The following is a 15241-nucleotide window of genomic DNA, read 5'->3' as shown; positions in this document are numbered from 1 at the left end:
CAATGCAGCTTACAGCTATTGGATATACCTCTTCTAGTGAAACCTACCACACCGTGTATTCTTTATAACCCAATTTTCTAGATGGAAAGGGGGGTGGGGAGGGCAAGGGAGAGCAAACAAACAGAAAACCAAACCACAAACTAAGAAATCCACCACAACACCAAAAGGCCGCAATTTCCCAGCATCTAAATAGCCATAGTCAAAACTGTCTTTTTATATCCTTCTCATGCTAGCACTGTCCCTGTAGAAGTAGCATACAATCCACAAAAGTCAGTGCCAGGGCAACAAAGGGAAGGGGGGGGAAGAGTACAATCTAACAGAACATATTCCTTAAGGACAGAGCTAGAGCTGTACACCAATCCAGTGATCTCTATTCTCAGTACTTTTGAAAAGATAAATTTTTACCTTGCCTGAATATATATTGCGGTTAGAGTGCAGACTTTGTGACAGTTTGCAACTACCTCGCAGAGCTGTAGCAGAGACTGGGATGAGCAGTTGCATTTTGCTCCGACAGAGCTAGAGCTCTTGGCCAGACGCTCAGATAGTCACTTCACTCCAAAGAAAACTCCACGATCTCTCGGTGTCTGCTATCATCCAGTTTCTTTGAGCACAGCCTCAAGCAAGAGGGCCTTGGGAAGACCACACACCAAAAATTTTGGCAGCCACAACTCACCTTTGGGGCCATATTGCAACCCTAGCCTTAGAATTTTTTCGCCCCTTTCAGCTCTTAATACCTCCAGCAACTATCTAAATCTCATAAGTTTAGCCTGCAATACGCTTATTATTAAAAAAAAAAAAAAAAGCATAAGGTAATGACCATAACCAGATGAAACACACAATTCAGAGGAGCTTGAAAACAACCATTACATTTGTTACACAAAAATTGCAACAGAAAGCTGCACATAAGGTGTCATCAGATACCCAGCTTTTTCAGACACCCGCACTTATCCTGACGATAGGAACAAAAGGCTTTACACCTAGCTGCACAGAAATACCAAAGATAACAATAAAGCCAGAAGCAACAGAATTACATTAATGCAAAACTCCAGCTAATTAATTACATTGTGCATATATTGACATAGTAACTTAGAGGTAGTCCAGACACATCTCTAGTCTGGAACTGCATTAGGTGAATGAATATGCTCTGCGTTACTACAAAGCTGACAAGCTAAATAAACTACTAAATAAAGAGAAAAGCTTATAAACTTAATTGAGTACTCTGTTGCAAGCATCTTGCGGCTTCCACAGCAACTCATCACCTTCATTTCATGAGGGCACACCAATTTGTTTTAGAAAAACTTGCATTCTGAAGCAATATTGTACTAATTTGCTTGTATAGAGCCACTGAATCAACAGACCCATGGGGGGTACACCATCTTGGTAAAGAAAATGATAAAATGAGAAATGTGGTGGCAAAAAAGTATAGATTTAAGAACAATAAATGTTTACCAACTTGCAGGTTGTTCTTCATTGGTTTATATAGGTCATTACCCTCATCTTCAAAAGACTTTGGTCAAGTCTTATTTGTAAGAAAGGATTTTAACAAATATAGGTAAGGTCAAACTCCATTGTGATAAAAACAGATTATAATGAAGAGGAAAGACAGGCATCAGAGGGTAATTTCTTCATATGTCAAGAACTAATTAGCTATCCTAATGATCTCTCTGACTCAGTATTGAGATGATGGTGAGTAATGAAATGACAAAAACTACCAAGGACAAAGTTACTCAAATTTGTCAAAATTTGAAGGCACAGAAAAACCCTCTTATGAGCTAATAGAACCAGGCAACTTGACAAAAATGTAATATAAACTCACAGAATTAAGCATTCCAAAACCAACGTATTTTAGATTCTTAAGCAGATGATTTCTTCACTAATTACCCACTTTCTGGAGAGTATACCTCTGGCAAATACCTGCTTGTGCTACACTAATGAAAAGTACCGAGATAGAAACCACTTTAAAGATGCAGTCAATAAAATAAAAAATATAATTTAATTGATTAATATTAGGCCTTCATTTAGAGTGATGGAGTCTGAAACATTTCTAAAATATTTCAGTTTATTATTTCAAATTAATAAATACAAATATTTTATAGTCTTATCAAATTAGCACTTGCCATTTTAAAGGCTGTACTCAGCTTAAACAGTAAACATTGCGGCATCAACTACCTTATTAAATAAGAACTATAGTTAAGGTCTGCACAGTACTGCTCTTGTTCCAACTTTAACTATTTATACATGTAAGACAAAATCGCTCAAATTGCTTCTACAGCAATTCAAATTTAAGTAACCATGGAAACTAAAGTATATCCTGAAAATAATCCACAGCCTTCAACAATGCACTCTGCTGGAAGACCACCTATCTTTTACTCGCAACACAACAAAAATGCAGGTAAGGTTTCTGACTTCTGAAACTGTTGTAAGATTCATTCTGGGAAACTGTTTCTTCATCTAAACTCTTGCTCATCCTTAGGAAGCCGTGGCTACTGGCTCTGGCCAGGCTCTATTACACTCCTTGAGACACTGCATCTGGTTACTAGGATCCTCAAAAAAGCTAAGGACGTAAGTAAGATGAAGAAACAAGTATCAGTCTGTCCAGCACAAGGTAACTAGGCTGTTAACATACGAGAAAAACAGTCTCTGCTCTTATCCCATTATCCTCAGATGATGGGAATCTTTCGGCTGGATTTAAGTCATTTATAGCCAGCATATGATTTTCTGCGATCTTCCAGTAAATACATTGATCTGACCACAGTAGCTACCATAGTATTAAAGTTTTACCCATATGGAACAGCGAAGATCAAGGGTTGAGGCATACTTTAATAGGGTATCAGTTGCTGCCTTTTTTTCACGTGAAGCCTCTCCAGTTTTTAATCTTATATGGGAAATAACAAAGGACTATGGGATTTTCACACCCTCCGGTATTGTCTGTGCTAGTGTTTTATTTATTTAATTTCTCCATTGTTGCTGTTAGTTATAAAGCTGAATTACTGTCAGCGATAGTTGCGAGTCCTAATTACCAGAGCTCAGTTGTGAGTTCTAATTACCAGCTGTCAGAGTTTTCAACACCATCTCACCTACTCATACGTAGAAAATAAATCAATACAGGTGCTAAGAACAGCATCAGCACCAGTCTCCCAGTTTTGCTCAAACTGATGGTAGTATCACTCAAGGTCTTGCAACACTTTACTGAGAAAAGTTACTTTCAACATTCAGTTTAGGAGTTCATCAATTTCTCCCAGGGGGCAAGCAAAAGATAACTAAGAAAAGAAAGTGTACTGGTTTACATTTGTTAGACTGTGACCTGTGTCTCCAGACCAGAAAATTTTAACATTTTTCAAGTTCACAGCCTACCACAAAAATCATCAACAGGCATACGAAGTGCCTTACACTCAGCTAGAGATTCACTTTTCATCTGTCCAGGATCAGCTACATACAAGACAGGATTAGTAACTGTAATTCCTTAAATACAACCTCCAAGTATTTTTCAAGTCTCATAAACCTAGTTTTGATTAACTTATGAGGGGCAAAAACATACTGCACACATTACAGCTATCATCACATGACTATCATTCAGCCAGCACTTCATTGCATATTTAATCCTTCTCATCAGCTACATTTCTGGAATTGAATATTCTTAGTAACTAAACTGCTATTATTAACTTAATAAATGCAAATGAAAGCAAAGATGTATTATGGACTCCAGGCAGATGTATTCAGTGAAGTAATACCTTCTTAATTCATTCATAACTTTAAAAGCTTTCTTCATGTGCCATGGATTTACTGTAACAGGACAGTGAATTTCAGTGTTATCATCTTTGAGATCCAAGGGCTTCTGATGGCAAAGCTTGGTACATCTGGAAAGAAAGAGGAAAAAAAGAAAAGCATTGATACTTCTGTCCAATATCACAGTATCACAGTATGCTAGGGATTGGAAGGGACCTCAAAAGATCATCTAGTCCAATCCCCCTGTCGGAGCAGGAACACCTAGATGAGGTTGCACAGGAAGGTGTCCAGGCGAGTTTTGAATGTCTCCAGAGAAGGAGACTCCACAACCTCCCTGGGCAGCCTGTTCCAGTGCTCTGTCACCCTCACTGAGAAGAAGTTTCTTCTCAAATTTAAGTGGAACCTCTTGTGTTCCAGCTTGAATCCATTACCCCTTGTCCTATCATTGGTTGCTACTGAGAAGAGCCTGGCTCCATCCTCATGACATTCCCCCTTTATATATTTATAAACGCTAATAAGATCACCCCTCAGTCTCCTCTTCTCCAAACTAAAGAGACCCAGCTCCCTCAGTCTTTCCTCATAAGGGAGATGCTCCACTCCCTTAATCATCTTAGTTGCCCTACGCTGGACTCTCTCCAGCAATATTCAGTTCTGTCATTCTTATTTTCTCCGCCTTCATCTTGGGGAGGAGGAGAAGATTTGTACTTATTCTTTTCTCCAAGCAATTTTGCTTTCCCTATTACCAACAGCATGGAGGAGTAGGCAGAATTCCCAAGGAAGTGGTAAGTTGGTGACCAACACTAGTGAGGTTAACAGAGGCATTCAGGGCTAACTGTAATCTCCACTACAGAAAACATGAAGATGATGCCCTAGAATATTTCCAATAAGCCCTGAAGCGAGAGGAAAAGCAGAGGTTTGGGAATTTTTAGCCTGGTGCTCATACAGATTGATGGTAGAATGCAACATCCACCACTCTGGTCTCTCAATGCCTTCACTGCCTGCAAGATAGGAGCCGCTCTCTGCCCCTCCACCAGGACCTCCCTTTCTGGATCATGCAGCTCCCAATTTATCTCTGACAGGAAGAGCAGATGGTGACTACTGTAACTGTCCAGGCTTTCCCTAGCAGCAGCATGAAACATAAGTGAGTATAAGAAGAACTGGGTAGTTTTGCAGATCCACTTAATGTTTTGGAAAGCAAAAGTGACCAACTCTTAATTTTTCTTACTCTCACAAACACACCCAAAATAGCAAGAGAAAAACTAAGTAGTGTGAAAAATCATAATCTCTATCTACAATTACCTCCTTCTACAAGAAATGCCTAAATTCTACAGGCACTAACTCCATAGAAAAATGATTATATACACCCCTCAGTCACTAGGACTGTCCAAACAGCAAGTGGGTTTTTCATGCCAAGCCAAGCCAATGAGTTTCGTGTTTACAATCCTAATGTTATCCTTACAAGGCAAATTACATTGTTGTAGTACTTAGAAAATGCTTAACATCAGTGATGTTACAATTACCATTGTAATGGTATTCCTGAACCTCTGAGCTGGAAATAAACAAAATCACTGAAGTCACTTGGTGGGGTATCTGACCCTAGTATATCTGATTTCAAATGAAAACCCAATCTTACTCTCTTTGGGTAAGAATAGTCAAATTGAACGCATGCACTGACTCCCAGAATTCCAGCCTCTCTTCTACCATACCTAAAACTTTTTACTTGGGCATGTCTAAAAAAGCTTAAATGAAAAACTCAAAGCTAAATAAGATTTTAACTTAGAACTCTACATTCTGTGCACTGCAACAACATATAAAGCAAAGTATCTGTCTCTACTTTTCATGACTCTGAAACCAGCAACAAAATTTTGGAGCAAAACAATACAAAACACATAAAACAACAAAGCACTAAAAAAAGTCTCTGTAAAACACTGGCTAACAAAGTAAGGTACATCTACAGAACTCAAACTACTACCAACTTACTGCACTGTACCATGAAACAACTATGAATTCAAAGTGCCATGCTCAATTTTGAAAATTATACAACTCTTTGCTGAAACAAGCAGTAATTTTGCCTGTCAGGAAAAAAAAAAAAAAAAAAAAATCAAGTCACATGTTACACAGCACATACACATGCTGTTGTATGGAGAGAAAAAAAAAAAATCCTATCTAGCAAACTCCTTTAAACTGAGTGTCACTCCTCTAAATTATGTGACATACGTAGTGATCAGCATTCAGAAAAACGATACACAGAAATCAGTGACTTCAGGGAACATTCAAAACACCAAAGACTAACTGGGAAGAGACCCAGCTTTTAATTATACCACTAACTTACCAAGTCCAAGATAAGAACACTTCTTTTTACATCCAAACCAATACATCAGATATTGATGCGTACATATCTGCACACATATACAGACTATATACACATCACATACAGATACGCAAGAAAAAAAGTGGTCCGAGTTGCCTCTAAAGAGCTGCCAAGCAACCTGGATAGACGGACGAGTTCCTCTGAAGTGTAAATTCATTTGCTGAAGTTTCATTAGCTTGTCACAAAGGACGATTTTGTTTTAAGGTAATGAAGCCTACCAAACCGTCAGTCATATGCCTTCTATTTTGAGAACAGCTCGTCTGCCTGAACTTACTTTAGTCTCTCTCACCATTTCACCAGTTGGGTCAACGCTGTCTGCGACTGGTTCCCTTTGGTTTGTTCTCACAAGCTTCACCCGCAGCGTACCTGAAAACAACCTCCTGAAGGCGTGGGATAAAGCTACGCTGAACTGGAGCATATAAGCCTGAATGAACCCATCCTGAAGTGCAGCTGGAAATAGGTGGCTTGCCTAGCGTGTCGCTGCCAAAAAAGATGCTTAACAAAATAACCAGAAAACCGGGAGTGCGATGAGCATGACTGCTGAGTCAAACGGGGAGTAAATTGGGACCACATATGGAGGAACCAGAAGGAGTGAGGGGGAGGAGGGAAAAAATAAAAAAAAAAAATAGAAAAGCCCGTCCTCGCAAGCTGGAAGGCGCCGGGGAAGGTGGCGGGGGGGTGGTGGGTTGGGGGGTGCCGGCACCCAGCGCCCCGCCGGGGGGGGGGGGCACGTCAGCAGCCCCCCGACGGGGGCATTTCAAACCTGGGGAGCCCCGGACCACCGGGCACCGGGCACCACCGCCTGCCGCCCCCAGCCGCCGCTCACGGGCTCCGCCGCCGGTTCACCGACACGACCCTCCGCGCCGGCGCTGAATCCCCCCAACCCCCGGGCACAGCTCCCCTCCCGGCGCCGAGGGGCCCGGGGCGGGCGGGCCGCGGCAGCTCAGCCCGGTGTTCGGCGGCTGGGCCCGGCCCCGCGCCCCCACAGCACACCGCTCCGCGCCGCGCCGCACCGCCCCCCCGGCGGGCTCCAGCAGCCCGTCAGCCTCCTCCCCGCCCGCCCCGCCGCCACCACCGCACTCACACGGGCGGTAGCAGCATCTCCATCGCGGCTCCGCTCGGGCTTCCTCCGTGCAACGCGGGCGCGGCGCGCTGCCGCCAGCACCATGCCAGCCGCTGCTGCCCCCGCCGCGGGGTGCCGGCTGCGCCCGCCCGGCGGAGCCCCCGCTACCTGCCGGCCCGCCGGGAGCCGCCGGCTCTGCCCACTTCCGGGTTCCCGCCCGCGGGAGGGCGTTGGCGGCGGCGGGCCGCAGCGCGCAGGCGCGGCGGCGGGTGATGGGGGCGCGCGGCCCGCCTCGGCCCGGCCTCTGTGAGGCGCGGGGGGCGGTCGCGGTCCCCGGGCTGGGCAAGGCACCCTTCGAGGGTGCCCTCGGGGCTGCCGCCGCTGGGTGGTACGGCTTCCTCCGAGCGGGCTGCTCGTCCCCGGCCTTTAGGGAAGAGGAGGCCGAGTGGGTGGCGTTCCCCTTTGCTGGGAGAAGCGGCTCCTCCGAGGGGGATGAGCCCGGGCCCAATGTCCCTTCTCGGTCCCCGCACACCCGAGCCGGGTATCTGCCGCCTCCCAGGCGAGCCGAGGGCCGGAGAGCGGCGGCGGCGAGGCCGCCCTCCTCCTCGGGGGCATCCCCCGCACACAGAGCGGCCGGGCCAGGCGGTGCTGGGCGGCGGGCAGCGTGGCGTGGGGCACTGCTGCGTGTGGGGACACAGCTGCTCGAGGGCCTGGAGCCAGGGCTGCATCGTCTTTCTTCTTTTTGACGGGGTGGGAGGGAAAAAAAAAAAAGAGTAAAAATTGGTCACAGGTCTTCTCCGGGAGCAGACCCACCCCTGGGGAGGGGGGCCCACAGCCTCCTCCCAGGCCGCCCGGGAGCTGGCCTGGCACCAGCTTGTGGGGGTCGGGGTGGTCGCAGCGCAGAGAAGGGGCCGGAGCAGAGCCCAGAGAAGGTGGAGGTGGGATCTGAGCAGGCTGCAGCACCCGTGCTCTGGGTTACAATGACCCAGTGGGCCTCGTCTGCTGTCATTTTGAGCCAGTCCAGCGGAATGGCGACTGTGCCCCCCAAAACAGCTGCCCTCCTGGCTGCAGTCATGCAACCGCAGACATCGCTGATGTTGAGCCTTAAGTACTTGAGTTGTGTTTTAATGTTTGCTTCATACAAAAAAAAAGAAACAAGGACAGGACAGCGATCTATTTCAAACGTGTCTTTGTAAGCAACACTAACACTTGAACATAGGAAGTTCCATCTAAACATGAGGAGGGACTTATTTACTTTGAGGGTGGCAGAGCACTGGCACAGGCTGCCCAGAGAGGTTGTGGAGTCTCCTACGCTGGAGACATTCAAAACCTGCCTGGACACCATCCTGTGCAACCTGCTGTAGGTGACCCTGCTGTGGTGGGGGGGGCTGGACTAGGTGATCTCCAAAGGTCCCTTCCAACCCTGACTGTGATTCTGTGATTCTAATCCAGACAGTAATGAAGAATACATTTAGCAACTTCTGACTCGGGGCATCCAAGAAGAATTTACTGTACTTTTAAGCCCTATAAGTTACGTCTGAATCTCAGAAGATTGCGTAGTAGAAGATGCGCTTAGCAAGCTTAACACAATTCATGTATTTAAGAGTGATAGCATCTGTAAAAATAAAAGGCTTCTTCACAAGAGATTTGACATTGACAAACTTAACCTAAAACTAATACATGCCTTACTAACTGACCAAAACTATTTTTCTAAGAGTGAGAGAAGTTTGAGGACAGCACATTTTAAGTAGAAGGCAAAACAGAAAATGGCAGGTGTGTTTTGGGTGGAGAATATTATAGATGGATACATAAAGCCTCCATCAATGCTTCTAATAAAATCACAGGTTATTAAAGCTAAATGTATTTTAATTTGTTATTTCATCTTTGCTAATCTTTAATAATATTTCTCATTTGGAAAATGTTTTCATTTTCTCAGTTTACCGATCCTCTTTCACTACATTGTGATGTTTGATCTGGGAACGCTTCAAAATTTTTTCAATGGCTTTCCACTGGAGGTTTTTCTAAATTAAATAATCACAATTGTCAGTGCCTGTCTGTGCTTCCTAACTGCTGAATTTGTCTCTTCTCGAGAGACAACTAGATTTGCCTCTGGGTTGTATTGGAGAAGACAAGCTACTTGTTAAAGATTTGAAAGACACAACAAAACCTGCTTGCAGAGCAGTCTGCTCCAAAGGGGACAGCCAGCAATAATGCACTCTGAAATGGAAGTTTAAAATTCAGCTGGCTTCGTGTGTCATAGCGTCAGCGAGTTCATCAGCAGGTCTGGTCTGGGTAGGTCAGAGAGTTGCTGATGACTGTCACATCGTACTCTCAGGTTTCTGTAGCCACGAGTAAACTCCTGTACGTGTTACGTTGTAAGACACGGATCCTAGCTTGTACTGATCCGTAAGACATAAGTGAATCTTACTAGTAATAGACTGTGCTGTGTTTAAGGATCCACATTAGACTATGAAGTCATTGTAAACTTGTCCGGGAGCTGATGAGGGGTTTTGTACACTACTCACATATAGATCCTGCGAGCACATAGGCAGCTGCACATTCTGCTCCTCCTTAACATGGCAGAACTGTTTACTAAACGTTCATTCTTAAATGAACATTAAGCATTTCTAACCTGTGACTTCTGTCACTTTCTTGGAGTGTTGTTTTGGCTTTTGAGCCAAATGTTTAAGGTTAGCTAAAGTAACTTCTGGGATACAGAACATCAAAAAGGGCAGGGTTCTTTTTCTTTTTTTTTTCTAAAATTATGTCTTTGTACTTCAGTAGTCCTGAAAGGAATCATAAACAGCTGAAACAAAAATTATTACATCCAAAATACATTATGTGGTTATAGCAAAATAACTTGTATATCTAACCATGAGAAAACACATCCTTTAAATACAATGTTTGGATTTTTACGGGATTCTGCTTGATCCGATAACTATTCTTAGAAAAGACATTTAGAGAAGAAATAGATTTATATACATGTGTGGGTATATATATATAGTTTTGAAAAGAAATAGGCTAAGTTTCTTAACTATGATGAAACAGCTGCTATTTTTGTTGCAGCAATTCAAATCACTGCATTTACTGAGAAAAATCCCTATTGTGTTTAGGACTGCCCCTGTAACAACTCTCAGTCCTTTCCCACTTGTTTTAGCGAGTTCCAAAGGAATGCTGCCGAGGCTTCCTAATGATTGTACGGTTCTTCGGATATATTGACACTAGAAGTACTTTACTGATGCAGAAATACTGATACTATACATTGGCGATGTACATCCACTGAAAATGCTCTGCCTTCTAACAAGGCATTTCCACAAGTTACACAGTCCTACAAATGGAATAAGCCATCCTGGTAAAAGTCAACGTAACTGCATGCAGATGCAGTGTGCAGTGTCTTATAAGCATCTTTAAGGGATCACACACAATGCTGATGTGGTCATGTTAGAATAAATATCTATTAGGTTTAGCTACAGAGAACACTGAAATAGGTTCTTACTAGTATTTTTAACTGACAAATGCAGGTTAGGAAGACATCTCCAAGGTTAAAAAATACATTTGTAAGAACATTTACTCTTGCTTAAGATATTAGAAGTCATAGCTTCTTAATGATTTGGGCAGAATGCTTATGAGAGGATGCTGCCAAGACTGGGATTCTTTTCATGAAAAAGAAAGAAGAAAGGAAGGGGCTAGAATTAAAGACTTAAGTACCCCTCTGTATTGCTATTGCTATTGCTTCGAAGAGACAAACAAGGTCCTTCCTCATTTTGTTAGCAATTATCCATTATATTTGTATCTTATTGAATCTAGTTGTGGGTAATTGCAGTATAAAATTTATGTAAAAATACGTATGTTTTTATCCAAAGTCATTCAGGGCACATATCCATTTTTTCCCCTGTGCGTTTCACTCCCAGTAACATTACCTCCAGCAACAGACTTTTATACAACCAAGGCCCCTGCATCTAAATAGATCCACAAGGACCTCTGTGGAATTCATGACAGAACTTGAGGTCAACACAGACATTAGCTATTACTGCATTCTTTTGTCTAAGCACTAATATCAGCCTTAATCCAGCATTAACAAATCTTAAAAGGCCTTACTCTAGTGTGAGAGACTTCTTTTTTTCCCCAGAAGAATGGAATATTTAAAGATTTGTGGAACCATTGAGCTAAGGACATGAATGCAGTTGAGAAGAATTACACTGGAAAGTAATGTGAAAAGGAAAAGCAAGAAAGTGCATGCAGCAGACTGAGAAAGGCACCAGATTGCAGAGGAATATGTACTGGAGAGTAGGCAGAGAGAGAAAAAATAAGACATGTAAATTGAGAATGTGAAATAAGGAATAGCAAAGCAGCTGCTATCAAAAATAAACTGTACTGCGACCAAAATCAGTGAAATACAATTAAGCATGGATAAAAATATTTAGTCTCTTCTAGCACCATTCTTCTGTGTGAGCAATTGCTGGACCACCAAGAATGATACATACTTAATGAAAACAGGTGAACAGTAAAACCTGCTTTGTAAAGTTCACGAACCTTATATAATGATGAAAATTAGCAACTGAGAACTGGCTTTTCAGTGTTCAAAACCAGACATGGTGTAATTTCCAAAAAGACTTGATATGGCACACTCTCTAGTAAGCCGGCTTTAAATACTCCAATCCTAATCTTGCAAAAGACGGGCCAAATAAAAAGCAAATAGGATGAAGTTTCTGAGTTCTGCTCAATGGAGAAGTCAGGTCCTTGTGGTCAGCGCTGAACAGTGCAGGGTTCCTGTAGATCGCAAATTCATTTTAGTGCCACGGAAAAAAGAAGTCCTAGTTCAAGTGTTATGAATGGCAGCAAGGGTAGGTCATGGCTTTGACTCATATTAGTACTGCAACTCACTAAGACACAAAGTAGAGATCTTGGTGAGCAGAGGCCCAGTGCCGCGAAGGTCTGGATTTCACATATGGTGCATCCTTGAGATGACTGTGAAAGAGGTGGACCAACTCCTACTCTCATATCTGTAGACTTGTGTTGCTTCCTGTGCAGTGGATAAGGCAATTGGGTCTCTGTGCTGAGTGATTTACATTCCCTGAACCATCAGAATACCCATGGAAACTTACTAGATTTCACCTTGCAGCCATGCAATGACTTAGACACAATGCAAAGGTGGCAGCAGAAACCAGCAGCTGGGATTTCTCAGGGAAAGCTGGACTACCCCAATCAGCTGCAGGCGAAGCTGATGATGGAGCTGCACCCTTCAACACAGTGATACCTTACCAAAATAAGTTCTGCACAGTTTTTGTGTACAGCCTACACCAAAAAAAAAAAAAAAAAAAAAGGTTTACAAGATCCGGTCTTTAGCAAACAATATATCATGTGGATAAGCAGGGCTTACGGTAGCCTCTTGTTCACAGATATCACCTCAGTCATTGGTGGTTTTCTCCTGATCATTTTACTTTAAAAGAGTGTAGATTATGCCTATGCTCAGTCATACTTGTTCAACTTGTCAAAACAATATTTTCTTGAAAAATGAAGCAAAAGTAGTTTTCTTCATAGATAATAACTCTAAGGCATAGTATCTCTCAGTGCAAGTCCATCTAAGTCAGTGTATTTCTGCTCCATCATAATTATTCTTCACTTTTAACAGCAATATTATAAGATAGTCCTAACCAATTCAATCATTTATTACAGTTTTTTGAGAAGAAAACAGGTACAGCTAATTAATTAAGATTACATTTTTTAAATTGATATACTGCCATCTAGTGCTTACTGAATGCACAACTGTACAGAGAAATTCTATTAATTTCAGTAGTTCTTGGTTATCTATGATTGGCCTATAGCAAAAGAATAGGTATATTCACCAAAATGCACGTAGTCATGCATATAGATTGCTTACCTAAGAACAGTAATTGGGAGCAATTTACGCTGTGAAGAGTGACACAGTACGCTGAAAGAATCAATCTGAATATATATTGTTTCATATGCATATGAATAAGACTGGAGGATCAGTATTTGCAGAGTCTACAGCACTTGAGGGGGCACTTAGCGAAAATGAAAAATAGCGTAGATTGGGAAAGAGCAAGTGGGATATAGTTCATACATTCTACAAATTCTTTTGTTGTACAAAAAGGCAATGAAATAAAAGACATTAAAATATTAAAAGATTATGTTCAGGGAGTCATAACAATAGCAATCACATAGGTGTAGTTACTGCATATAATTTTGCACAGACAGGTTGTTCATAGAAACTGAGAAGCATATCATGCTGATATTCAAGAAATTTAGTAAATCCTTGATTGGATTTATATATACTTTTTTTTGTAAGAAAGACTAGAAGGTATTGCAAACTCATTGTAAAGATTGAGAAAAGAGCTCAGGATCAGTACAGTTAACTATGCAGAATGTCTAGTAAAATTGGACTCCTATTAAATTAAAAAAAAAATGATAGGGAAGTTTAAGTCAAAGATAAAAGTGTGAAAAGGTTTAGTCCACTAATTCTGGTGCAAGCAGATGCTCATACAATAAGTAGTTTATTATGGTGTTACCGGAGTACAATTTGTCTATTCAAAAGAAGGACATTGTGATCCGGACTAATATACCAGGGAATAAAACTCAGAATCTAAAATATTCAAAAGACTACCTTGTCAGAATGCTAATACTTTACAGCCTAAAGAGTTAGTTTATGCAAGCTAGTTCTTGACATGTTCGTTTTATGCTTTTCAGGCAATACTTAGAAAATGGAAAAAGAACTGGGGGGGGGGGGGAGGGGGGGGGATACCACCTCATTTTTTCTTGAAATATCATCGTCTGTCTTTATTTTGATTTTATCAGTAGTTCTCTTGAGGCAAATTACCTCACACGTTCCTCTTGTTCAATGAAAATCACCCTAGATGGTATATAATCTAAACCCAAATACTTTCAGAAACAGCTCTGCTTTTCCCTTTATATAGTTCAAGTAAATGTTTGTCATATTTGATGGCTTTATAATACAATATAACCAGAAATGTGATTTTGAAAAATCAGAAGAAAGTGATAAAACCCATAGTTAAAAATCACTGCAGAGGGAAAACTTTCTACTCTGCAAATCAGGCATTTGCTTAAGCCCTAAGCCATTTAAAACTCTAAAACTCATCTTCAGCGCAGAGTAAGAAAGATATGTTATGATACTCTGTTTTGAAGTTTTATTTATGTTTCTGGTGGTTATGTCTAAAAATAAATATGAAATCAAGAGTTGCATCCCTTCCTGAACCTCAATGTATTTGCTTTTGAATATAGCTGGAAATTCAGTAGAATTAAAGAAGTAAGCTAGAGTGCCCATTCTGTTGTTCACAATTCTTCCATTCACTGTTCCGTTACGTCCTCTGTCTCAGCTGCATTAGCTGTCCAAATTCTCTCCCTATTAACTGTTACCTACCTATTTTCATCAGCCCTATTTCTGGACTTCATTATGGTCACAGAGAACATTTTGCTAAATGATTTGTACCAATGGATTAGCTGAATTAACCAATGGCCACATTACGCCTCCACCATTCAAATTTGTATATTGTTGGTGAAAGACTGAATGAGTTTTTATTAATACCAGTGTTATGGTCTTCTCTTTTCAATAGCTTGCATTTAAAGGCCACAGAATTCTTAATGGGCATTTTATGTATGAAACCAAAGCTTCATAGCAAGTGGTAGTTTTTGATTCCATGATTACTGTGTATAAACAGCCCCGTGCTGTTCACCACAAAAAGCTTACACTTGCATGATGTGAAAATCTGAAACTGTACATGAAGAGAACGGTTCCTTTATTTTAAACGTGTTCAGCAGTGAACTGTTTTTTAATCTCCATAGGATTTTAATAACTTACAGAAGCTTGAAATAAAACAAGTACCTGTGAAGTGTCTGTAATTTGAGGCTAGAATATATTGCGCTTACTGCAGTATGACTGTCCAGACTATTACAACCAATTCATGCAAATAAAATTGTCTTTACTGTTATTTTTACCTTTTCACTTCACATTTATATTTTTAGTCATGCTGGGATTTGTCACAACGCCATATTCTCAGAGCAAAGACCGTATTCTTTACATAGAGCTGAATACACTTTAAGTA

At 41.6% G+C, this 15241-nt stretch overlaps 1 protein-coding gene across 1 annotated transcript in view; it reads right to left on the bottom strand.

Annotated features, from left to right (window-relative positions):
• The window catches only part of KLHL2 (kelch like family member 2), a 61986-nt gene extending 54683 nt beyond the window's left edge, over nt 1-7303 (bottom strand). Inside the window, exons 1-2 of the mRNA XM_082482571.1 lie at nt 7182-7303; nt 3732-3857 (exon numbers count right to left, since the gene is read on the bottom strand). Coding sequence (XP_082338697.1) covers nt 3732-3857; nt 7182-7204 — 149 coding nt within the window. The 5' untranslated portion in view covers nt 7205-7303. The remainder of the gene's footprint in view (nt 1-3731; nt 3858-7181) is intronic.
• Nucleotides 7304-15241: the final 7938 nt, after the last annotated feature.

This window comes from Vanellus vanellus (assembly GCF_965231255.1).
Source record: "Vanellus vanellus genome assembly, chromosome: 4".
NCBI classification, from domain to species: Eukaryota; Metazoa; Chordata; class Aves; order Charadriiformes; family Charadriidae; genus Vanellus; species Vanellus vanellus.
Note: the sequence above shows the minus strand (reverse complement) of the source record. Positions and strands in the feature narration are given on the sequence as shown.